The sequence below is a fragment of the Anolis carolinensis genome, unplaced genomic scaffold, assembly GCF_035594765.1.
Source record: "Anolis carolinensis isolate JA03-04 unplaced genomic scaffold, rAnoCar3.1.pri scaffold_14, whole genome shotgun sequence".
Lineage (NCBI taxonomy): Eukaryota > Metazoa > Chordata > Lepidosauria > Squamata > Dactyloidae > Anolis > Anolis carolinensis.
Window position 1 is genome coordinate 11,171,520 of NW_026943825.1, and position 27,649 is coordinate 11,199,168.

At 41.8% G+C, this 27,649-nt stretch overlaps 1 protein-coding gene across 1 annotated transcript; it reads right to left on the reverse strand.

Annotated features, from left to right (window-relative positions):
- On the reverse strand, positions 1 to 27,169 carry aph1a (aph-1 homolog A, gamma-secretase subunit). Its single transcript, XM_062964856.1, has 7 exons — positions 26,983 to 27,169; positions 22,110 to 22,280; positions 21,500 to 21,573; positions 14,870 to 14,992; positions 11,523 to 11,650; positions 7,714 to 7,837; positions 1 to 2,542 (listed from the first exon to the last, which is right to left on the reverse strand). Exons 1-7 carry the CDS (start codon positions 27,093 to 27,095, stop codon positions 2,478 to 2,480), a joined length of 798 nt encoding a protein of 265 aa, XP_062820926.1. The 5' UTR covers positions 27,096 to 27,169; the 3' UTR covers positions 1 to 2,477.
- Positions 27,170 to 27,649: the final 480 nt, after the last annotated feature.

Consider the following 27,649-nt stretch of genomic DNA (forward strand, 5'->3'; position numbering starts at 1 on the left):
CACAAGAAAAGCCCTTTTTTATTCATTGCACAAACTTTTCAGGGAAGGGGAAGGACTGGGAATCACAGGACTCTGGCGTCAGAACCTTTTCTTAAAGGGCCGGCATTTTTGTCAAAGGACCGAGATCCAATGCCGCCCCCGCGTCTCACATAAGAAACATGAATTACGTACATTAACAACGATGCAACAGTCCTTTCTTTGTGAATCACTGGATGCCGTTGGACTGCAACTTCCATCAGCCATATCAGCAACCCAGGAAAACAAGTGGAAGTGGTTCTACCTTTTTCTAAACCAGAGGTGAGGAATCATAGATGGTGGACTGCATTTCCCAACATTCCTCACCATTGTCTATATAGATTACAGGGATAGTAGATACAATTGCCCCAAAGTGTGCTGTCGAAGGCTTTCATGGTTGGAATCACAGGGTTATTGTGTGTTTTTCGGGCTGTATGGCCATGTTCCAGAAGCATTCTCTCCTGATGTTTTGCCCACATCTATGGCAGGCTTTCTCAGAGGTTGTGAGGTATGTATCTTCCTCCAGTCTTGCCTTTGTTTGCATTCAGTAGGATAAAATGAGGGATTTCCTTTCCGATTTCCGGTTGATATACCCTGTTTCCCCGAAAATAAGACAGTGTCTTATATTAATTTTTTCTCCCAAAGATGCACCAGGTCTTATTTTCAGGGGATGTCTTATTTTTCCACAAAGAAGAATTCACATTTATGGTTGAATTGTTTAAAAATGAAAATTTATTATCTACTGTACAGTAGTTGTCATTACAAACCAGCATAACCAAACTGTGAATCCTTTCAACAATTTCTGTATTATATTTTATTGCTATACTGTTTTAAATTTCTGTTTGTATGTAAATTTATGTTGTTGCTGGGCTTGTCCCTGTGTAAGCTGCCCTGAGTCCCTTCTGGGAGATGGAGGTGGGATACAAGAAAAGTTATTATTATATTATTACTATTTCTTGTTACTACCTTTATTTCCATGTACAACAATCTATGGTATGTACATTTACTGATCCTGCATGCTTCCAAACAAAAACTTTGCTAGGTCTTACTTTCGGGGGAGGTCTTATATTTCGCAATTCAGCAAAACCTCTACTAGGTCTTATTTTCTGGGGATGTCTTATTTTCAGGGAAACAGGGTAGTAACAAGAAATTCTTGATAGGATTCACAGTTTGTCTGGTTATGCTGGTCTGTGATGGCAACTACTATACAGTATATAATAAATGTTCATTTTTTAATTCAATAGTTAATGTGAATTCTTCTTCATGGAAAAATAAGACATCCCCTGAAAATAAGACCTAGCGCATCTTTGGGAGCAAAAATTAATATAAGACACTGTCTTATTTTCGGGGAAACACGGTACCTCTCAACCTCTGAAGATGCCTGCCATAGATGTGGGTGAAACGTCAGGAGAGAATGCTTCTGGAACATGGCCATACAGTCTAGAAAACACACAACAACCCTGCCCCAAAGTGATTTTCGCCTGGTTCCCTGCATAATTATTTTTTCAAGACAGTTGCCAAGTGGCAACTACCAATCATCCCCATTTGAAAGCCGCCATTTTTGGTGGTGAAGGATTCTGGGAATCAGAGTCTGAAAACATCTCTCTTGGACCCCGGACCTATCTTTGGAATCAATGCCACCATCTAGAGCTTGGACAAGAACGATTACAACATGAGACAGTCTTTGCGGCTCTCGTCCTTCTCAAAACGGACTCCGTTTCCTTCTTCCAATCTCTATATTTTTTTCCAAGGGGGCTGTGATTCTTAGCACTGAACAAGAAAGGAAAAATACAAAAAAATATGGAAAATCTAAGACAAAACATCCTATGCAGCGGAGGCAAAAGAGTCCACTTGCTCAAACCAGTGGCTTAAAAAATACAATCTAATGAGTTCGGTTTCGATTCTAGTCAACAAAAATATCAATAATTGTACATCATGGAGGATATGTTCAAGCAGGGAGAGAAGAACGTGGGTTGGGAGCCTCACTTGCAACATGTATTCAAAACTCTTCCTCCAGTTCGGCCTTTGTTTACATTCAGTAGGATAAAATGATCCCGGATGAGGCCCCATCATTTGCTCATCCGCTTCTCTTGGCAAACTCTACGTCCGCACACACAGACGTTTAAAAATGGCACGAATCCAAACAGGCTCACCACATCGCCACAGGAAACGTCTCACAACCGACGCCGAAATGTGCCGGATTCTCTATGATGAGGAGCTCGGCGCCTCCCGCAACCAACAATCCCCATCTTCCACGGAAGAAGCGAGGGGAAATTATAACTCCAAATGGTACATCACAACCAGAGCGACACTTCTATCCCGAATCCCAAAGGAATGTACAAAACGTCAGAGTGGTCGCTCCGTTCCGGAAGAGAACGAAGAGACAGAGAAATGGATGTGTACCATTGGCAAGAAGAAGGCACTTGGGTGACTCCCGTTCCCTTCGGAGGATCCCGGGACACTCAGTTCTCACTGGGGAGCTGGAGTGCAGAGTAAACCATCACGTGGTTCTCTTCTTTCCGTCGGCCTGCAAGGAAGCCCACGACCGGGGGGGAAAAAGAAAGAGAGAAAATCAGTCAATCGCCCAGCAAACGAGGCTGAGAATGTGTTGTCAAAGGCTTTCATGGCCAGAATCTGTAGAAGGAGCCTCATATAATCCAGTTCTAAGCAGATAATATAAGATTATAAATATACAGTAGAGTCTCACTCATCCAACATAAACAGGCCGGCAGAACGTTGGGTAAGTGAATATGTTGGATAATAAGAAGGGATTCAGGAAAAGCCGATTAAACATCACATTCCCTCACGACCCTCTCTGCTGCCAAATTGCCATCCATGTCTATGCCAGGCATCCTCAGAGATTATGAGATCTGTTTGACAACAGACAAGTGGGATGTTTATTTTTATCTCACCAATGATATCCAGGATGGGACAACTCTTATCTGTCTGAGGCGACTGTGAATGTTCCACTTCCCCACCTTGATTACCATTGAATACCCTTCCACCTTCAAGGCCTGGCTGCTTCCTGCTTCGGAGAGGAATCCTTCGTTGGGAGATGTTAGCTGGCTCTCAATACATCATGTCTGGAATTCCCTGATTGCTCAGTGCTGTTCTTTAGTTAACTGTCCTGATTTCACAGATTTTTTAAATACTGGGAGCCACATTTTGTTCATTCCAGGCAGGCAGGAACCATCCAGGCTTTGAAGCTACAAGGCTATTCAGTGCCAATTCCAACATTCACACTTGCCTAAAGCAGACAACAGTTCTTTCTTCCACCCTGGTCATTCCACAGATATATCAACCCCACTTGCTTTCGTTACAACACATTTCACAACCTCTGCGGATGCCTGCCATACATGCAGGCGAAACATCAGGAGAATACATTTGGAACATGACTACGCAGACCACAGAACTCAGAGCAACCCAATACAAAGAGAAACAAAAATAATAAAATTAATACCAAATAAAATAAAATAAAACAATAAAAAACATAAATAAAAATAATATAATCAAATAATAAAATATAATACATACAAATAATACAATAAAATAATAAAAAGACAAATAATAATGAAAGAATAAAAATAAAATAAATACAAATAATACAATAAAATAATAAAAACACTAAAAAATAATAAAAAACACTAAAAATTAATACAATAAAATACTATAATAACAGAAAATAACTAAAAATAATGCAAGAAAATAATAAAATAGAATAAATAAAAAAGATAAGTTAAAATAAAATTAATTAAAAAATACAAATAACGTCAAATAAAAATTCCACAACAATTTTTAACCAATACCACCACCACTTTGCCACAGCAATGGGTGGCTGGGCACAGCTAGTAACTATAGTAATAGCAATAATAATAATAATAATAATAATAATAATAATAATAATAATAATGTGTTGTCGAAGGCTTTCATGGCCGGAATCACTGGGTTGCTGGGAGTTCTCTGGACTGTCTGGCCATGTACCAGAAGCATTCTCTCCTGATGTTTTGCCCACATCTATGGCAGGCTCCCTCAGAGGTTGAGAGGTCTCTTGGAAACTAGACAAGTGGGGTTTATATACCTGTGGAAGAATATCCAGGGTGAGAGAAAGAACTCTTGTTTGTTTGAGGCAAGTGTGAATGTTACAACTGGCCAGCTTGATTAGCATTGAATGGCCTTGCAGCTTCAAAGCCTGGCTGCTTCCTGACTGGGGAAAACCTTTGTTAGGTTTTTTTTTTAATACTGGTAGCCAGATTCCCCCAGGCAGAAATCAGCCACGCTTTGAGGCTGCAAGGCCATTCAATGCTAATCAAGGTGGCCAACAAGGTATCCCTATGTAGACTTGTGCACAGCAGCATTGTATATGGTAGACTCCTGCAGAGTTGAGAGGATCCCTCTTGTCCTTTGCTGAACTGAGCATTTGTTGGATTTTCTTAGTGGGTCTGTAAATAGTTTGTAGGTTGTTTATATATCCACAGATATATAAACCTCACTTGCCTGGTTTCCAACAGCTAACACCTCCTATACCAATGATGGGCAACCTTTTTCACTTGGTGTGTCGAAATTCACCAAAAAAACCTAGCATGACTTGGGTGGTGTGTCACTTCGAGAAAAAAAAATCATAATTTCGCAATATGTATAGTTTAAATAACAAAAATGTATAATTGTAATATATAACTGTATTTAATAAATCAAAAAACTATTTACTACCATTATTTCCATGTACAACAATCTATGGTACCTCTTGCAGTTTCCACGCTGATTTCTCTCTATTCTAGTTTCAATGTAGTCATGAATAATAGAATAATAATATAATAGTAATATAATGGTAATAATAGAATATATTACAATAATAATAGAATAATAATAGAATGATATATATATATGTAATGTGCATAATTCCCTTGGAGTAAACAACAAAACCACTGGACCAAATCACACCAATTTTGGCCACAAAAGACATAGTCATCCAATCAATCTGCAGGCAGCAGCGTGTCAGCAAAAATGGCTAGGCGTGTCAGTGCTGACACGCATGTCATAGGTTGGCCATCACTGTCCTATACAAAAAATTCCCCCAGGCAGGAAGCAGCAAGGGTTTGAAACTGCAAGGCTATTCAATGCTAATCAAGCTGGCCAATTGCAACACTCACACTTGCCTCCAACAGACAAGAGTTCTTTCTTTCTCCCGCCCTGGACATTATTCCAGATATATAAACCCCACTTGCCTAGTTTCCAACAGACCTTCATAACCTCTGAGGATGCCTGCCATAGATGTGGGTGAAACATCAGGAGAGAATGCTTCTGGAACATGGCCAGACAACATGTAAAACTCACCCCAACCCAGCAATTCCAGCCATGAAAGACTTCGACAATGGATGGTTAATGTTTAACCTTTGTTCTGTGTGTATTTTAATGTGTATTTCATGAAATTATGTTTTAATATGTGTATTTTATAGAAATGTTTTACATGATTATGGGGTTTTAGTGATGTTGTTACCGGCCTTGAGCCACAAGGAGGCAGGCAAAATTATTATTATTATTGTTATTATTTATAATTAAAGATTGAATTTTAATCAAATTGATAAAGTCCTGTATTAAAAATGGGTTGATATTTTGTGTCTTCAAGCTTTTTCTGACTTACGGTGTCTGTAATAGTAGGTAAAAGTTTTCCCCTGACATTAAGTCTAGTCATGTCCTACTCTGGGGGTTGGTGCTCATCTCCATTTCTAAGCTGAAGAGCCAGTGTTGTCTGTAGACACCTCCAAGGTCACGTGGCCAGCATGACTGCATAGAGTGCCATTACTTTCCCGCCAGAGCGGTACCTATTGATCTACTCACATTTACATGCTTTCGAATTGCTAGGTTGGCAGAAGCTGGAGCTGACAGCAGGAGCTCACTCCGCTCTCCGGATTCGAACTGCTGACCTTTTCATCAGCAAATTCAGTAGCTCAGTGGTTTAACCCACTGAACCACTGGGGGCTCCTATCTGTAATACTATCTGTAATAGTAGTGGAACTGAAAGGACTCTTGTTGATTCTAGGGTTGGGCCAGGGTTATATGAGAAGTTATGGCCTGACAGATAATTATCTGAATCTAAGCCAAAGGGGATTTATATTGGATATAACCATCCCTTTGAGCTGTGCTCAGAAACAAACTGGCAGCCAATGGAGACGTTGCGAATGTAGAGCAGTTTGGTGCTGGCGTTTGTTAACTGAAAACCAGGTAACTTCCCAATGCTCTATATCATTATTTATTTACTACATTTATATCCCGTCCTTCTCACCCCAAGACTCAAGAGCGGCTCACAAGTTGTATGTACATACAATATATTATATTAATGGAATAGCACAATATTAGCATTATATATTACTATAGTGTACTATACCACTATACCGTAATATTATTAGTAATATTATATTCAATATATAATGTATAATTAATATTATTATGTTGCATTATTATTAGTATTATATTGTATGACATTATAATATTAATATCAATGTTATATGTACATACAATATATTATATTATTAGCATAGCACAATATTAGCATTACATATTACTATACTGTACTATACCACTATACCGTAATATTATCAATAATATTACATTTAATATATAATGTATAATTAATATTATTATGTTGCATTATTATTAGTATTATATTGTATGACATTATAATATTAGTATCAATATTATATGTACTCACAATATATTCTATTATTACCATAGCACAATATTAGTAAATGAAAGAACAATACGATATTTAAAAATAAAAACATTTTCAACCAAGATACAGTAAACCTATCAGGATTTCAATGGGAAGTGTGGGCCTGCTTCTGGCCAATGAGATAGTCAAGTTTAGTAGGACTGTTGTTGTTGAGTGCCTTCAAGTCATTTCAGACTTTGGGCAAGCCTAAGTCTAAAACTGAGAGCAGGGGCCAAGTAAATGACCTTCGAGGGCTGCATCTGGCCCCCGGGCCTTAGTTTGGGGACCCCTGCTCTATATCATTATTTATTTACTACATTTATATCCCGTCCTTCTCACCCTAAAGGGGATTCAGGGCGGCTTACAAATAATATGTACATACAATATATTATATTATTAGCATAGCACAATATTAGCATTATATATTACTATATTGTACTATACCACTATACTGTAATATTATTATTAATATTACATGTAATATATAATATACAATTAATATTATTATATTGTATTATTATTAGTATTATATCATATTACATTATAATATTATTTTCAATATTATATGGATATACAATATATTATTATTAATCAAAGCCCTCCTGACAGATGGCCATCCAGCCTCTGCTTTAAAAAGCTTCTGGGCAGGAATCATACAATCCTAAAGTTGGAAGAGACCACAAAAGCCATCCAATCCTATTCTGCCAGGAAGGAAGACACCATCAAAGCCCTCCCAACAGATGGCCATCAAGCCTCTGCTTATAAACCTTGAGAGGGGAAAAAAGTGGAAGCTTAAATCCCGTGATATACAATAATAAAATGGGTACCCTTATATAAAATAGAGGGATAGGGTTTTAAGATTTTTGTTTTTTTGTTTTTCATTCAATCTGCAGGTGGTTGAAAGTGTGGATATAGGTATTGTGGATATGGAGGGCCAACCGTATTCCTCGTGAGTTATTTTTTGCAATCCCCAAATACTCCACGATTCTCACAGGAAAGGCAGGAGAGGATGCGGCGGAAGGAACCTCCGGCTGTGAAGAAAGCCCAGACTCCGGTGGAGAGCGTGATCATGAAGATGGGGATGAGGCTGGCCTCGTAGCAAGGGTTGAGGAATGTCTGGAGAGAAGGGAGGAAAAAACAAGGGGAGAGACAGAGAGAGAGAGAGATAAAGGGGGATTTGAGAAGAGAGCCGCTAATCCCACTCTGCACTCCAACCCCCATCGGCCTGCTGTAAGCCTCGCTCGCTGCCACAAAGCCCCTCGTGCGAAAGGATCCCTCGTCTCCAAGGAAACCCCTCCTGGGCTTAGTGGATTACTCCCTACGTCTCTGGGTTCCGTTTCACCACCTCACATCCTCCCAGAGCATTCTTTACAGCTCAGACCTAAACCCAGAGCAGCATAACATTTTTATTAAGAGGGTGTCCCACAATACAATGCCTTCCAGGCTTTGAAACAGAGGCTGGATGGACATCTGTCAGGAGGGCTTTGATTGTACACGACAGAATGAGGTTGGACTAATTGGCTTTTGGGTTGGACGAGATGGCCCTTTGACCTCCAGGATTGAGATTGAGATTTGACCTCCAGAAGCACACCCCAAAACAGCACCACCAGTGGCCACAGCATATACGAGGGCTATCCAGAAAGTAGGCTACGTTTTGGATTTTAAAAAGATCAAAGTATAGGATAAAACATTTACCATATGCAGCTGAAAGACACATCCCAAAACTACAATCTCATGAAATCCCTATTTAAATTTAGCCACCTTTCTTATAGATAAACTAACTGTGCCCGGTCACGCGTTGCTGTGGCATTGTCTGGTGGTGTCTGTATTTTATAGGCAGTGTGGAAGAGGCCTAAGTGAGGCCTAACTCTGCCTGTCCCCTGGGCTGAGTGGGTTGCTAGGAGACCAAGTGGGCAGAGATTAGTCTTCTAACTGGCAGCAATTGGATAAAAACAATTATTCCTCTCCCTCTAATTAGGACTTTATTTTTCTTTTATTTTTGTTGTATCAACCTAGAGGTGTGGATGTGGGGTTGTGCTGTCAATTTTCGAGGTTGTGGGGTGTTTAGTTTTGTTGTTTTGTCGGTCGCCAGGATTCCATCACTCTTTTATATATATAGATGAGTTTGAAAAGTACTGCACCAGTAAATTTGCCGCCTCTCTCCTCCGTTTCCAACAATGGGGGCGTGGCTGGCAGCGCAGCGTTTTGGCTACACTGCAGGAAGGGAGAAGGGGGAAGAGCTGAGGACACAAGCGGGGAATTTACTGAAGAAACGTGGCTAAATTTAAATGGGGATTACATGAGACTGTAGTTTTGGGATGTGTCTTTCAGCTGCATATGGTAAATGATTTATCCTATACTTTGATCTTTTTAAAATCCAAAACGTATCCTACTTTCTGGATAGCCCTCGTATAAGGGGTACAGACATTCTGGAGGCAGCCTTCTCCAATAATAAAGCCAAGTCACCAAATTCTAGCCTTTTTGTGTTTTGAAGGGCCTTTTCATATTAGGGGCATCAAACCCATTTTCATCAAGGGCCACATTGTTCTTTTGTTTACCTTCAAAGAACCATTGAATTCATGGACGGAAAATATATAGATGGCCAACTATAATTCTTTTTTACCTAGTTTTTAGTTTCTACCCAATCTGAGTCCCAGATGTTATTGAATGACACTTTGGACAATCCACCATGCGGACTAGGGATAATGGGAATGGCACCCCAACAGCCTTTGAGGCCTGAGGATATTTTAATAATAATAACAATAATAATAACAACACTTTATTTATATTCCGGCCTATCTCTGCAAGGTGACTCAGGGCGGATCACAGTACACATACATGGCAAACATTCAATGCCATTTGGACAGACAGGACAGAACAGACAGACAGAAGGAAGTATGTTATCTTGAAGTCGGGCTGTGGCGCAGCCAGCTGCAATGAATCACTCTGACCAGGAGGTCATGAGTTCGAGGCCCGCTTGGAGCCTATGTTTGTCTTGTCTTTGTTCTATGTTAAAAGGCATTGAATGTTTGCCTATATGTGTAATGTGATCCGCCCTGAGTCCCCTTCGGGGAGAGAAGGGCGGAATATAAATGCTGTAAATAAATAAAGTCCAGTTTTTGGTGCCTTGGAGGCTGAGCTCAGATTCAGTCACAGGGTGATGGTGTTGCTCCATTCTCTATGACGAAGAGCCATCAGGACTTCTTTCTTCCACCTCCCTCTTGTTCACCATATCTCTGGTCTTGTTCTTTATGGTGTCATAAAATACCTCCCTTAAGGGCACCTTTATTGCGCCCCTGCTAAAAGCAGTACCTATTTATCTACTCGCATTACTGCTTTTGATTTGTTAGATGGGCAGGTGAGCTCAGGCTACCGCCAGGTGCTCACCCTGAACTGGGCTTGAACTGCCGATCTTTCAATCGGCAGGATTTTTCTGCAGCACAGTGGTTCATCCGCTGTACTAAGCCCAGCCCCATCTGTGTAACACAATTTTTGTTCCTGGGTTATAAATGCCATTTCCTAATTGGTTCAATCACAGAAACATGGGAAAGGTTTATTAAATGGCAAAAACTTTGTTTTGGCGGGACATCTTGCAGCACATTTTGCTATACTTTTTCAATGAATATCTCATCGAGCCTCAGCCCATTCAACCTAGCTTGTGGCAGCCACAAAATGACACTTCTGGAATAGAACAACTACAGTAGAGTCTCAGCCAAGCCTTGCTTATCCAAGTTTCTGGATAATCCAAGCCGATTTTGTAGTCAATGTTTTCAATATATCGTGATATTTTGGTGCTAAATTTGTAAATACAGTAATAACAACATAGCATTACTGCGTATTGAACTACTTTTTCTGTCAAATTTGTTGTAAAACATGATGTTTTGGTGCTTAATTTGTAAAATCATAACCTAATTTGACGTTTAATAGGCTTTTCCTTAATCCCTCCTTATTATCCAAGATATTCGCTTATCCAAGCTTCTGCTAGCCTGTTTAGCTTGGATAAGTGAGACTCTACTGTACTTTCAAAGTAAGGACCACACAGTTGAACAGGAAAGAAGACTTTTAAAGCAGGAACATAATTTTTCAGGGCTGCGGTGGTGCAATGGGTTCAATCAACTTTTGTGGATTGTTTTGAATTGTATGTTCTTGTTTTATTATGCTTATTATTTTTATGATGTTCACGTTGTCAAGTGAATGTTTTGCTTTATGTTGGAAAATGCCCTGAGTCCTCCTGAGGAGATAGGGCCATAGATAAATAAAAAATTATCATTGTTATTGTTGTTTTTTGTCATTATTATTGTGCTGCTGAACTGCTGACCTGAAGGTTGCCAGTTTGAATCCACTGGACGTGGTGAGCTCCCACTGTTAGATCTAGCTCCTGCCAACCTAGCAGTTCGAAAGCATGCAAATGTGAGTAAATCAATAGGTACCGCGTCGGCGGGAAAGGCATAAAGACATTCAAAGAAATCATGCCAGTGACACAACTAGAAGGCAACAATGCAGGCTCCATGGCTTGAAAATGGAAAAGAGTACCTCCCTCAGAGCCAGAGATAAGCTGGAAATGAAAGGAGAAGCCTTTGTCTTTGCCTTTGTCTGTGTATGTGTCTCTCATTGTATTGTAACAAGGCACCAAATGTTTGCCTGTATCTGTTTATACTGTAATCCACTCTGAGTCCCCACGGGGAGAAGTGTGGAATATAAATAAAGTGTTGTTATTATTATTTTACAATTTGTTTACATACTGTATTTGGAAAGGCTGCCATCCCATGGAAGACGGATGCGGGCAAGGATTCCTACTCACCAACCCGGACGTCATCAAATGGCTGGCCACCACCAGCGCCAGCTTCCAGTAGCACCTCTTCTCACAGGCGTCAAAGAAGATGGTCCCCCAGAATGTATGCAGAAGAACGATTGCCATGGTCAGGAAGGCTGGAAAGAGAAAACGGAAGATTCATCAATACTAGTGTACGGTAGAGTCTCCTTATCTAACCTTCGCTTATCCAATGTTCTGTATTATCCAACGCAGTTTGCCATTTAGTAGTCAATGTTTTTGTAGTCATATTTTCAATACATAGCAAAGTTTTGGTGCTAAATTTGTAAATACAGTAATTATTACATAACATTATCATGTATTGAACTGCTTTTTCTGTTGTAAAACATGATATTTTGGTGCTTAATTTGTAAAATCATAATGTAATTTGTTGTGACTGCGCCTTTGGGGACTGTGAATGATGGTGGTGGGATCAGAAGAGGAAGTAAAACCCTCGCGAGGAGGGCTCGCTGGAGGATTTGCACAGAAAGAGAATTAGGGATCTCAATGGGGAGTCTTCTGAGGAAGATTCAGATGGGGAGTCTGTGGAAGAAATGGATGCTGTGGAACAGGTGGTGGCTGAAGAAGTGGGCATTGACTGGGCACGGGCACCGGAGATGCCTGGGGAGGAATCGGGGCCCATGGATACTGCTGACACTGGGGAAGCTTGGGTACCTTCAGAAGCAGACCCCACTTGGGCTGCTTGGAGGAGTGAGGATGGATCTCCAGGTGTGCGTGGTGTTGGGCGTGGGCAGGTTGATTGGGATTCTGATGAAGAATTCAGGACACCCGACCCATGGGCGTTAGCTGTGTGGAGTTCTGATTCAGATTAAGGATTTGGGTCACCTGCTCTTTGGGCGTTGGTGTTTGGACACTCTGGGAGAATTGAGATAAAATGGGAATGTTTAGGCACTTCACTTTGCGCGTGGCAAGGTGTTGCTGGGTGCCACTGGGACTCCTGTACGTGTTATTGAAGACTGGACTGGGACTTTGCTTCTGATGTAAGTTAACCTGGGTTGTTTTGCAACGGAGGGCTGGAACTGTGTGGGTTTTCTTGGACTGCACTGTTATTACTATTTTGTATTAGCTGCTGTTGCCTCCGTTACCTTGGCTCTTTGTGCCATTCCGTTTCGTGGACCTTGAATTGATGACTACTGGACCTTGGACTGGAACTCGACTCTGCTTCTGCCTTCGCTCCCTGATTTGTGACTACCTACGGTTCTCGACTCCTGGCTGGCCTCCCAACCCTGTTGCTGCCTCCTTTCCTGACCCTGGACCGACCTGACGACTTCTCTTCGCTTCACTCCTTGAGTCCCTGGCATTGTCTGTACTCTTTTTGCTATTTCTCCTGTTTCGACTCCAGACCGGTTTGATGAAGTTTTGCTCTGTCCCTTTAAATCTCAAACCCTGGTGTTGCCTCCGTAGCGGCTTGGAGCTCTCTCCTTTTGCACCAGCTTCCAAAGTTTGTTTACAAGCTATTCAGTGGATAGCTCCTTTGCTCCGTTTAGGTTTTCCGTTTGGAGTTTTAAGTTTACATTGCCAGTTTGGGACTTTGGGGAGTTTTTTCGGGGGTTTCCAAGTCTTTGCTTTGTTTTGGCTGCTGATTTCAAGTCAACTCAGAACGTTTTGAGTCAAACTGAAGAACCTTTTGGTTTAATCTGGATTATTTGCTTGAATAATCCGGTTTATTTGTTAAATCATAGCTTTTGATACATTTTTGTCTGAACTGCTTTAAAACACTGAAAGTTAAGTGTTTTAAGCCATCTTTTATGTTTGTGACTTGTTTTTGGGCTATTTCTTGAATAAACTGTTTTGCTCTCTAATTGGCGTCTGACTTTTGACATAATTTGACGTTTAATAGGTTTTTCCTTAATCCCTCCTTATTATCCAACATTTTCACTTATCCAACGTTCTGCTGGCCCGTTTATGTTGGATAAGTGAGACTCTACTGTACTTATTAGACGTCTCTTTCCTAAAAGCAGCCATGGGGAAAAAACAAACCGCCCAGGCATGGATCCCGGTCCACTGTCAGTGGGGGTCACTGTTTCTCTGGATGCAGGTGAACTACTGTAAATCAATGTCCCCAAAACTTCTCCAGCTTGTTCTGTTAGTCATGGGGAGTCTGTGTGCCAAGTTTTGCCCAGGACTGTCATTCTTGGGGGTTTCAGTGGTCTGTTGGAAGTTGAATCGGGTGAAGATACTGCAAATCTCATCATCCGTGGTCTATCCTCCCCCAACTTTCCCTAGCACAAGATTTCCCTAGCCTAAAATGATACATTTTAATATATTGGGTTTATGGTTCCCGTCCCCTTGATCTGGTCACGTAAGTGTTATTTAGAATCATAGAATAGTAGAGTTGGAAGAGACCTCATGGGCCATCCAGTCCAACCCCCTGCTAAGAAGCAGGAAATCGCATTCAATTTATTGTTATAATTGTATTATTTTACTTTGCTTAATAATGTGTTATGTTGTTATGTAATGTTTGTGTTGTTTTTATGACTGGAAACTGCCCTAAGTCCCATCCGGAAGATAGGGCGGTATATAAATAAAGTTTATTATTATTATTATTATTATTATTATTATTATTATTATTATTATTATTATTATTATTATTATTATTATAACTTCACCAGGATGTAAAGTGGGTCATGGGGCATGTGTGTACCAAGTTTGATCCAGATCCATCAGTGTTTGGGTCCGCAGTTCTCTCTGGATGTAGGTGAACTAGAACTTCCCCAAATCAAGGTGAATTTTCCCCAAAGACCTCCCGTATTTTTTGCTGGTCATGGGGACTCTGTGTGCCAAGTTTGGTCGAATTCCATCTTTGGCGGAGTTCAAAGTGCTCATTAATTGCAGGTGAACTATACATCCCAGGCCCTACAACTCCTATAAATCATGGTGAATTCTCCCCAAAACCCTCGAATATGTTCAGTTGCTGATCAAGTCCTCTTTTTCTGTGTGCCATAGAAAAGAATAGGAAAGGGTTATGGGAGATGCAGGGGGCGGGGTCATGCAAATCCCACACCGATGGAGAGATTCAGAAACACTGGGATGTCTGTGGTGGAGGAAAAACAGAAAATCTAGGACGAAATTGTCCCCTTATGAAAGCCTTCACTTGGGTGGTGTGCAGGATGGTGTTTGTGGAGATTGTCAGGGCTCTTGGACATGTTTACGGCACTCACTGTAACCTGCAATGTCACTGGAGGGAGGATGTTGGTTCTACTGAGTAGTGGGAGCTATAGCTAGTTATGGAAATGGGAGCCTGTCTGTGTATGTGAACACCCTAATTACATAGACACAGACATATTTTCACTTTTATTAGGTGTATAGATTATTACCTGACGTGATGAAATAATGGGGCGAATCCCCATGGATGCCCACAGTTCCCGGCCCGATGGAATCCGCAAGGATGTTGATGACGGAGAAGACGCCGCTGATGATGCCGAAGGAGAGACCCGACACTATGGAAAAGAGAGCTGCAGTGAGCTGGACAGATGGGATTTGGAGTCCATGTTAGCATCATGGCTATATAGCTGTTATCACCTTTGTTCGATTTCCCCCTTTATCTTAACAGTTTTGCGGCTGGGAATAAGACCTGAATGTTGGAAACGGATTGGATTTGTTTGCTCCGTTCTCATATGGGACAGATATGTACTTTTATTTATTTACTACATTTATATCCTGCCCTTCTCACCCCAAAGGGGACTCAGAGAGGCATAGAAATTATATTTACATACAATATATTATACTATATACAGTAGAGTCTCACTTATCCAACATAAACGGGCAGGCAGAATGTTGGATAAGCGAATATGTTGGATAATAAGGAGGCATTAAGGAAAAGCCTATTAAACATCAAATTAGGTTGATTTTACAAATGAAGCACCCAAACATCATGTTATACAACAAATTTGGCAGAAAAAGTAGTTCAATACGCAGTAATGCTATGTAGTAATTACTGCATTTATGAATTTAGCACCAAAATATCACGATATATTGAAAACATTGACTACAAAAATGTGTTGGATAATCCAGAACGTTGGATAAGCGAGTGTTGGATAAGTGAGACTCTACTGTAATACTATATATTATACGGCCACGCGTTGCTGTGGCGTAGTCTGGTGGTTAGGATCCCTCTGGTGAGTGCTATTCAAGGTGGCCAATGGAGGATCCCTCTGGTTAGGAAGCAGCCTGGCGATGAAGCTATAAGGTTGTTCAGTGCTATTCAAATTGGTAAGCAATTGGGGGTTTTCTGTTATTTGGACTTTATTTTTCTAGGGTTTTTTTATTGAAAGACATAGATTGGATGACTATGTCTTTTGTGGCCAAATTTGGTGTGATTTGATTCAGTGCTTTTGTTGTTTACTCCATAATAAAACGCACATTACATTGTTATATATTTAATTAGCATAGCACAATATTAGTATTATATATTACTATATTGAACTATACCATTATACTGTAATATTATATAATTAATATTATATTGTATTACTATTATTATTATATTGTATCTATCTATATCTATAAAAGGGTAATGAAATTTCGGCCTAGGACAAAACAACACATCCCAGAAACACTAAACTTGGCAGTACAGCCCCTCATCCATGCCTCTAGGTTCATACAACAAAAGAAAAGAAAAATAAAGTCCTAATTAGAGGGAGAGGAATAATTGTTTTTATCCAATTGCTGCCAGTTAGATGGCTAAGCTCCGTCCACTTGGTCTCCTAGCAACCCACTCAGCCCAGGGGACAGGCAGAGTTAGGCCTCACTTAGGCCTCTTCCACACTGCCTATAAAATACAGATTATCTTATTTGAACTGGATTATATGGCAGTGTAGACTCAAGGCCCTTCCACGCAGCTATATAACCTATTCATAATCTTAGATTATCTGCTTTGAACTGGATTATCTGGACTCCACATTGCCATATATCCACTTCAGTGTGCATTTTATACAGCTGTGTAGAAGGGGCCTCGTATAATCCAGTTCTAAGCAGATAATATAAGATTATAAATATAATATGTAATAATGACTGTGATATAATAATACAGAACAATATAATCTCTAAAATCAGGACAGTAAATAAAGAGCAACACTCTGAAAGCATAAGCCACAGCAATGCGTAGCCGGGCAAAGCTAGTCTATATATATAAAAGGGTAATGAAATTTTGGCCTAGGACAAAACAACAAAATTACACATCCCAGAAACACCAAACTTGGCAGCACAACACCTCATCCATGCCTCTACGTTCATACAACAAAAAACTCCAGCTACTCCAGAAAACGGACAGGCTTTGAGACTGCAAGGCTATTCACTGCTATTCCATCTGGCCAACAAAGGATTCCCATAAGCCACAGCAACGCATGGCCGGGCAAAGCTAGTATATATATAAATGTAATGTGCATTTTCCCCATGGAGTAAACAACAAAACCACTGAACCGAATCACACCAAATTTGGCCACAAAAGACATAGTCATCCAATCTATGTCTTTTAATAAAAAAAAAACCTAGTCTAAATTACAGAGGACGAGGAAGAGCCTTTCACCCCCTGGCTGCCAGTCAGAAGGATAGGCCCCGCCCCCTTCGTGTCATAGCAACCCCCTCAGCCACAATGGTGCCCGGGGGACAGACAGGGTTCACTTGGGCATCTTCCACACTGCCCATAAAATACAGATTATCTGATTTGGATTATATGGCAGTGTAGACTCAAGGCCCTTCCACACAGCTATATAACCCAGAATGCCAAGGTCAGCATGAATAGCAATGAATAGCTTTGCATCATCAAAGCCTGGCAAATCCTCTGTTTTCTGAGGGTCACAGCCTTTCTTTTTGTGTGTGTGTGCTCAAGCACTGCACAAGGGTACTTCTTCATCTACACAGACAGTAGAAGAACACAAAATATTGCAAAGAACAACACTCTGAAAACAGGGGAATTCCAGACATGAAACAATCAGGGACAGCTAACACCTCCCAACAAAAGATTCCCTTAGGGAGGAAGCAGCCAGGCTTTGAAGCTAAAAGGCCATTACATGCTAATCATTCTGACTAATTGCAGCATTCATACTTGTCTCCAACAGACAAAAAAGGGAACAACCAGAAATATTGTATATTCACAAGTTTTCGGAAATAACATATACTAATGACCATCAATTCCTCAATACTTTTATTTCCCATATCACCACACTTCGCCACAGCAATGCGTGGCCGGGGACAGCTAGTTATGTTATAATATTATTATCAATTATTATATGAGCCACACTTTAATTTTCTTTGTATACTTTGGGACTATATCAACCTCAGCAGCTCATCTTCCATCAGCTTTAGGGGTATTGCACCCAAAATTGACTCTCTATAAATTCAGGAATAATGACTGGAATGAATTGCTGTCGGAGGGATAATTTGTTTAGGATCTCAAATTGTGAAGAGATCAGCCAAAGGAGCTGGAAAGTGTTTCTACCATCTGTTCCATCATCTGACCACAAAGAAAAAGTGTCTCTTTATTGCTGTGTTCGGCACCAAAAGAAGTATATTGGAGATGCCCGGAACAGCATCCAGTTCCAGAACAAGAACAAAGGACGAGGCACAAAAGCCTTTAACTGTAGAGCCGTGTTTAAGGACGGCTGGGCCAGCTTGTGCTTCCTCCTCCGCGACACTTCCATCTGTCTTAAAAATAGAAGCGTTTCAGAAAAAGAAGTAGCAGAAGCCAACTTCAACAGGGAAGGCAACTCAGAGAGCTTAAGAAGGTGGCATAAAATGGATATTTCCTTTGGGAGAAGCAACTCAAGGAAAAATGGAGGAGGTGGCAAAACATTAGAAGGCAACGGGAGTCACATTTGACTTTTTTTGAGTCCTGAAAATACCCTAATCGGTGGGCTTATATGCGTGTTTCTTTTCCCGCAAACGGGAACAGGTAAAAACGCCTATGTCTTGACCCAAACCCCTCCGGCATCACTAAATATCTCGATTATCAACCCAATCTTTCCCAAAACAGAAACACGACTGACCCGATGTCACTTCCATTCACTGTTTTGGGAAGATCTCCAGTTACAATAGAGGTATTGGGGGTTTCTGTTGAAGGGATGTGATGTAGGGCTTCAGTCAGAGAAAAATATATATATACTGTAAATAAATCTAATCTATCTAAAGCCATAATAAAAGCAAAAACCCGTATGCGTGTATGTGGCACGGATGTCTGCTCACACAGACAGCCTCCGGCCTTCACAAACAGGCTGTACTTCCCAGGGTCAAGAATCTAGCAAGTCACTCCTTTGCACTGACATTGCTGTTACAGCGAGCACCATGAACATGTATCCCAGTCCCTGCCAATGTCCTTCCCAAACACTACGGCCCACCACCCAAGGAATGCTTTCGTTTGGGGACCATTTCATCCTAGATTTTGCTTTTTCTTCCACCACAGGCAGGCATCCCAGGGTTCTCCATTGCTGTGGAATTTGCATGGCCCCGCCCACTGCCCTTCCCTTTCCAATCTCTCTGCATAACAAACAGAGCAGAACTGAGCTGCAACTAAACTTACTGGAAGAGTTTAGGGACTGACTCCACATGGTGGAAGTTGTAGTTCACCCTGCATCAAGTCAGAGCCCTGTCACTCCTACTGGGGAATACAGAGGAGTTGTAGTTCACCCACACCCAGAACGCTATGAACCCAAACAATGATGGCTCTCGGCCAAACTTGCCATGCAGACCCAATATGCCCAGATTTGACTACTGGTGGGTTTGGAGGGGAACTGGACTGGAAGTTGAGTAGTAGGTACTGGGATTTATAGTTCACCTGAAATGAATGAGCATCACACTTGGCACACAGAACCCCCATAACCAATACAACATATTGGACAAGTTTGGGAAAAAGGGAGTTATAGTTTACCTGCAATTAGATAAACACTGACCCCCACCGACAATGCACTAGGACCACACTTCACACAGAGAAGCCTCATGACCTACTGAACAAACTGCAGATATTTGTGGGAAGGGCCTTGATTTTGGGAGTTGTAGTTCACCTCCATCCAAAGACCACTGAACCCAGCCATTGACGAATCTAGACCAAACTTGGCACACAGACTGAATATTGCCTGCTGGGGATACTGATAGATATTTTGGGGCAATTGCCCCAGGAATCTGGAAGTTGCAGTAGTTCACCCCCATCCAGAAAGTACTGCACCACATCTGGTACACACGCCCAAAATGGCCAACTTATAACACTGGCAGGGTTTGGGAAGGATTCAGCCACGATTCTGGGAATTATAGTTCACCCACTCCAAACAGAATACATAACATTAAAAGACAAATAATACCATTCTCAAATGACCCAGGCATCGCTGGATCCCCAAGCTAGTAATAAATAAATGAGGCCTTTGCACAGCTTTCTGGGTTGCCTTGCCAAAACTTATTTTTATGAACCACTGCAAATTTTAAGACAGGAGGAAGCACAAGCTGGCCTAACCGTCCTTAAATATGCCTCTACAGGGTTGCTGTGGGTTTTCCAGGCTGTATGGCCATGCTCCAGAAGCATTCTCTCCTGACATTTTGCTCACAGGCATCCTCAGAGGTTGTGAGATCTGTTGGAAGCTAGATCAGTGAGGTTCATATATCTGTGCAATAATGTCCAGGATGGGAGAAAGAACTCTTGTCTGTTGGAGGCAAGTGTGAATGCTGCAACTGACCACTTCAAATATTGGAGAACACAGAAATGCTGGACCACTCTCACAACCACCATGTCAGACCACACAGAGAAGTCATTGAAATCCACAAGCATGTGAACAATTTCAACAGAAAGGAGGAAGCCAGGAAAATGAACAAAATATGGCTACTAGTATTGAAAAAACTCTAAAATCAGGACAGATTTCCAGACAGGAAACAATCAGGATCAGCTAACATCTCCCAAACAAAAGATTCCCTCAGGCAGGAAGCAGCCAGGCTTTGAAACTGCAAGGCTATTCAATGTTAATCAAGGTGGCCAAAGGCAACACTCACACTTGTCTCCAAAAGTCAAGAGTTCTTTCTTTCTCCCACCCTGGACATTACTCCACAGATATATACACGCCACTTGCCTAGTTTCCAACAGAACTCACAACCCCTGAGGATACTTGCCATAGATGTGGGTGAAATGTCAGGAGAGAATGCTTCTGGAACATGGCCATACAGCCTGGAAAACTCATAGCAACCCAGTGATCCTGGTCATGAAAGCCTTCAACAACATAATGCTTACTACGCCTAGAAGGCTATTGGTTATTGTATGTTTTTATTGTATTTTATATGCATTTGATTTTAGATGTTTTAATTGTACCTTGTTGTTGTATTTTGTGGTGTATTTTGGGCTTGGTCCCATGTGAATCGCCCCGAGTCCCTTTGGGGAGATGGGGCGGGATACAAGAATAAAGCTTTGTTGTTGTTGTTGTTGTTATTATTATTATTACTACAGTTAAGCACTTTTGTTGCCCACCCTTGCTTTAAAGAAAAACAACTTTGGGAATATAAAAATGCTTTGGTTACAGCTTCGTTGGGTCTTTGCAATGGTTGCATAAGGTCAGAAAAGGCTTTCCCTTAACCCATACACAACACTCCCCAAACATGGAAAAATGCAGCCAGTCATGGACTGTTTTCAGTGGAAACTATTCCAAGGTCCAAGTAAGACATATAAGGAAGAATCTAGGGATGCATCTACACTACTATTATTATTATTATTATTATTATTATTATTATTATTATTATTATTATTATTATTATTATTATTATGCTTATTTATACCTCACTTTTCTCTCCACAAGGAAACTCAAAGTGGCTTCTGCAGAGTTTGACACCACTCGAATGGCCACAGCTCAATGGGAATTCTGGTTTTACAAGCCCTTCTGTCATCCCAGGATCCCATAGCACTGAGCCATGGTAGCTCCAAGTGATGCCAAACTGTATTAACCCTCCAGTGTGGATGCAGCTCTGGCCTGCCCACTCACCGTATGCCATCTGCTTGATCGAGATGGGAGACCGTCCATCCTCGCTTATGGTCACCAAGCCTTCGTCAGCTTTCCTACGGATGCAGAAAATCAGCAGGCAATTCCAAAAGAAGACAATATATGCACTTAGGACTGCACAACCTACTCAACTCTATCTCTGCATTACATCAGTTACTATGAGTTCACAGTAATGGTTTCAAATGACAGGAAAGGAGATTCCACCAAGACATTAAGAATAACTTATTGACCGTGAGAGCGATTTAACAGTGGAAGTCTCTGCCTCAGATTATGGTGGAAGCTCCTTCTTTGGAGGCTTGTAAATAGAGGTTGGATGACCATCTGTCGGGGATGCTTTCATTGTGCATTTCCTGCACGGCAAATAGTTGGACTAGATGGCCTCTGTAGTCTCTCTCAACTCCATGATTCTAATCAAAATAGAGACTACAGTCAAGGAATAAGAAGACAAGGATGCTACAGAGGCAACCATAATGTGTCCAGATGGTGATGAGACAAACAACAGAGCATCGAGGTACATTAAGGAAGGTTGTTGTCTAGCTGCTGCAGTTTGAAGTTGGCATCAAACTGCATCAAATGGTCTGTACAGACTTACTTGAGGAGTTTGAAATAAGCAAAGCGGAAAGCTTCTTGCAGCAAAACAGATATGGCCGCCCCGAACATCAGGAGACCGTGTTGCAGCCGCCCGTCCTCGCGGTCGCTCAAGTGCACTGATATGAACCAGATCAAAGAGGCCAGGAGGAGAGAAACCAGCCAGAAAAAGGCCCTGCGGGTAAGAGAGGTTTTTAAAAAGAACATTATTGTCTCCATAAACCCACGTTCTGCCTTCTCTACAACAGAGAAGACTGAATGCATATCTTGCCTTCTCTACTGAATGCATATCTTGCCAAGGCGACTTGGAGGAAAGAAGAGAATTAACATAACAGCCATTGGGCTGCTATGAGTTTTCTGCTCTGTCTAGCCATGTTCCAGAAGCATTCTCTCCTAACGTTTCACCCACATCTATGGCAGGCATCCTCAGAGGTTGTGAGGCCTGTTGGAAACTAGGCAAGTGGGGCTTAAATATATATCTGTGGAATGTCCAGGATGGGAGAAAGCTCGTCTGCTTGAGGCAAGTGTGAATGTTGCCATTGGCAAGCTTGATTAGCACTACATTGTTCCCTCACTACTTCGCGGTTCACTTTTCGCGGATTCGCTGTTTCGCAGTTTTTCAATAAACTCTAAAAGTTTATCTCATAAAAAATTACAATTTACAGCTTAATGAAGGGAGGAAGAAGCCAAAGGGAGAGAAAAGGAGCCCAAGTGGCAACGGGATGAGAAGGAGGCGATTTATCAACACACGATTGGTTGATAAAGACTTAAAATAGTGTGTAACTACTAAAATAAAGTATAAATATTAAAATAAATATAGTGTCTCTTTTTTGCGGATTTTCACTTATTGCGGGTGCTCCTGGAACCTAACCCCAGCGATAAGTGAGGGAACACTGTATATGGCCTTTCAGCCTGGCTTTTTCTGACCTGGGGGAATCCTTTGTTGGGAGGTGTTAGATGACTGTTTCTTGTCTGGAATTACCATATTTTCTGAGTGCTGTTCTTTATTTACTGTACTAATTTTAGAGGTTTTTTTTTAATACTGGTATCCAGATTTTGTTTATTTTCATGGTTTCCTCCGTTCTGTTGAAATTGTCCACATGCTCATGGATTTCAGTGGCTTCCCTGTGTAGTCTGACATGGTGGTTGTTTGAGTGGTTCAGCATTTCTGTGGACTCCACCACAGACATCAGAAGACATCCACCACTGACTGCATAGGGAAGCTGATGAAGAAACACAACCTACAAACTATCTACAGACACACTAAGAAAATCCAACCAATGCTACGTTCAGCAAAGGACAAGAGGGATCCTCTCACCACAGCAGGAGTCTATTGTATACCATACAGTTGTGGACAAGGCTACAGAGGGGCCTCCAAACGCAGCAGCATTGCCCAGACAAGAATCAAGGAACATGAAAGTCACTGCAGACTAACTCAACCAGAGATGTCAGCCCTAGCAGAGCACTTGATGAACCAACCAGGACAGAGCAAATTATTGGAGAACACAGAAATGCTGGACCACTCTCACAATCACCATGTCAGACGACACAGAGAAGCCATTGAAATCCACAAGCATGTGGACAATTTCAACAGAAAGGAGGAAACCATCAACATGAACAAAATCTGGCTCCCAGTATTTAAAATAACCTAAAATCAGGACAGTAAATAAAGAACAACACTCAGAAAACAGGAATTCCAAACAAGAAACAATCAGGATCAGCTAACACCTCCCAACAAAGGATTCCCTCAGGCAGAAAGCAGGCAGGCTTTGAAGCAGCAAGGCTATTCAATGCTGACCAAGCTGGCCAATTGCAACATTCACATTTGCCTAAAACAGAAAAATTCTTTCTCCCACCCTGGACATTCCACAGATATATAAACTCCACTTGCCGATTCCAACAAACTTCACAACCTCTAAGGATGCCTGCCATAGATTTGGGTGAAACGTCAGGAGAGAATGTTTCTGCAACATGGCCACACAGCCCAGAAAACATACAACCACCTGGATCAGACTACCTCTGATTATGGCACTTTGATTCTTTTCCTGTTAATACGTATACTGTACATACTCTAGTATAAGCCTAGTTTTTCAGCCCTTTTTTAAGACTGAAAATGCCCCCCTCAGCTTATACTCGGTTGAGGGTCCTGGTTGGCTTATATTTGGGTCAGCTTATACTCGAGAATATATGGTACATTTATTATTTTTCTCTATTGTTGTTGCTACTATTACATTTATTTTACTCTATTATTATTATTATTATTATTATTATTATTATTATTATTATTAATACATTTATTATTTCACTCTGATCTTATTATTATTGCATTTCTTATTTTACTCTATTTACTATTATGTATTATTTTCCTGTATTTATTATTATTATTACATGTATTATTTTACTCTATTATTATTAAAAGGATACAGAAGCACATTTACATTGAAGAAGATGAGAATAATGATTTGATCAGAGTTGGACAGTCTTATCTTAAATTTGAGCTTTATGTAAATATTAAAAAACATTTAACCTACTGATACCTCAATTAATATAATTTTATTGGTATCTATTTTTATTTCTGAAATTTACCCATCCTTGGAGTCAAATTATACTGGAGTCAATGTTTTCCTAGTTTTTTTTGTGGTAAAATTAGGTGCCTCGGCTTATATTCGAGCCAGCTTATACTCGAGTATATACAGTATATATATTTAATTCTATACTATTTTTATTGACCATTTGATGTGACAGCTAGTTTAAATCGATCTCATCTACTTTTAGTGTTTCTTGCTTGAATTTTATCCCGTTTTTATTAAGATTTTGCCATTTATGTGTTTTAAATGCAATTTTTTATCCTGTATTTTTGTTTTAATTGATATATTGTATTACTGTTTTATCTTTTTATAGTGTGATTTGTATTATGTTGCTTATGTTTTCTTCTTTGTTGTTTGGGCCTCTGCCCCATGTAAGCTGCCCCGAATCCCCACGGGGAGATGGTGACGGGGTATAAATAAAGTTTTATTATTATTATTATTTTGCTGCAAACCACCTTGAGTCAATCGATGGTATTACGTTAAACAAATGGAACAGGGCCTTCCGAGGTACGACTGCAAATCCCATCATTCTCCATCACTGGGATCCAAAGCAATCCCACGCAGCTTTGTGATGCAGAGGAATGAGCGGAAAGCTGAGTCTCAGCAACTCCTGCCATATGTTTCCGGCCGAGAAGGAAGGAAAATACGCAACACAGGAATGGGGGGAAAAAAAGAACAGAGAGTGGCAGAACTGGAAAAGCTAGACCTGTTTAAGGAAGGAAGGGTTGCCTCTCAAATGGATTTAAGACCATGTTTGCTCATAAGTTGTTGTCAATTAATTGGGAGTTGCAGACATGCTGGCAGGAGCTGAGGTGGGGGGTCTGGGAGTTGCAGTCACGCTGAATAGGGGAAGGATGTTCCAAATTGCAAACTGGAACTTATGGCATTTGTAGCCATGCTCACAGGGAGGCTTCCTAAAGTTATAGATAAGGGATCTGTAGTTGTGTGCATCTGGGGGATTCCGGGAATTGCAGTCATGGTGAATGAGGATCCCACAAGCTGTGCGTAGTGGATTCTGGCAACTGTAGTCCTGTTGATCAGGAGGCTTCCAAGGAGTTCTAGATCACGGATCTGCAGTCATGGCCAGTTGGAAGATTCTGGCAGTTGCAGTCATGCCGAAAGACTATACACTGTTGTGGGTGCGGATTCTGGGAACTCTTGCCATGTTATCTGTTAGGCTTTCTAGAGATATATAGCTCAGGGATTTGAGAGTCTGCAGTCATGGTAAACTAGGGGATTCTGGGACCTGCAGTCACACTAATTGGGAAGGATTTGGGGAGTTATAGCCATGTCAAGTGCCCTGAGTCCCCTTTGGGGGTGGAGAAGAGAAGTATATAAATACATACCGTAATTAAATAAATAAATCTGGGGGATTCTGGGAATCAGTCACGCCACTTGGGAGGCTGACAGGTCAGGGATCTGGGGAGTTATAGGCACGTCATCTGTGGGATTCTGGAAATTGCAGTCATGCTGATTGGGAGCGATCTGGGGAGTTATAGCCATGTCATCTGGGGGATTCTGGAAATTGCAGTCACGTTGATTGGGAGGGATCTGGGGAGTAATAGCCATGTCATCTGAGGGATTCTGGAAATTGCAGTCACGTTGACTGGGAGGGATCTGGGGAGTAATAGCCATGTCATCTGGGAGATTCTGGGAATCGTAGTCACATCAATTGGGAGGCTGATAGGTCAGGGATCTGGGGAGTAATAGCCATGTCATCTGGGGGATTCTGGGAATTGCAGTCACACTGACTGGGAGGGATTTAGGGAGTAATAGCCATGTCATCTGTGGATTCTGGGAATCGTAGTCACATCAATTGGGAGGCTGATAGGTCAGGGATCTGGGGAGTAATAGCCATGTCATCTGGGGGATTCTGGGAATTGCAGTTATACTGAATAGTGGAAGGAAGCTGCAGGCTATAGATGGGGGATTCATGCCAAAGGGGCTTTTGCAAGCATGGAGGGCAAACTTGGGCCGGTAGGCTGTTAGGAATCGTGGGAGTTGGAGTCCAAAACACCTGGAGGGCCCAAGTTTGCTCATGACCAGGGATCTGAAGTCCTATCCCCTAATCTTGCTATAGGTTTGAACATTGCCATCAGAAAGTAACTTTTCCAAGCCCCTGTCCTTATACGAGCCCCCTCCCTCCAAGCCCCCTTTCCCTCATCCTCCAAGCAGGGCGCCCCTACTTCCGCACTTCCCGAGTGGGCGGGGCCTGCCCAAGCCCCGCCCCCAGGGCTTCCCCATCCCACAATGGCCCCCCTCTCCCCCCTCAGCGACCCCTTGGCTGACCCGGCCACGAGGATGATGACGCGCAGGGGGTCTCCGGCGACGGTGAGCAGGCAGAGGGCCAAGGCCGGCCCGAAGGCGATGAAGGTGCAGCCGAAGAAGACGGCCGCCCCCATCGCGAGTGCCCGGATGGACCGCCGCTTGGCTCAGCAACTCCGGCTTCGGCTGAGGGAAGGAAGGGACTGAAGGCAGGCAGGCGAAGGGGCGGGGCCAAAGCCTCCCAGGAGGGAGGGGGCAACTAAGCCGAGTCGGCCAATCAGGAGCGAGAAGGGTTTGGCTCGACCCGCCCACAGGGAGCGAAAGAGGGAGAGGGAGCTTTCCTCCCACAGATGCATTATGGGAGTCGTAGTTCTGAGGGAAGAAAAAAAGGCGGGAAGGCCTTTCTGAGGGAGAGAAAAGAGTCGCGAAGGATGTATCGGCGCCATTTTAATTGCCATGATTCAAAGCAATGGATTCATGGGAGTTGTAGTTTGGGGAGATACTGGCCCTGTTGGGCAGAGGAGGCCAAAGAAGCCTTGCCAAACTACAACCCCCATGATTCCTTAGCCAACAAGGTAAAGGTAAAGGTTTTCCCCTGACGTTCCCCTGACTCTGGGAGTTGGTGCTCATCTCCATTTCTAAGCCGAAGAGCCGGCGTTGTCCGTAGACACCTCCAAGGTCATGTGGCTGG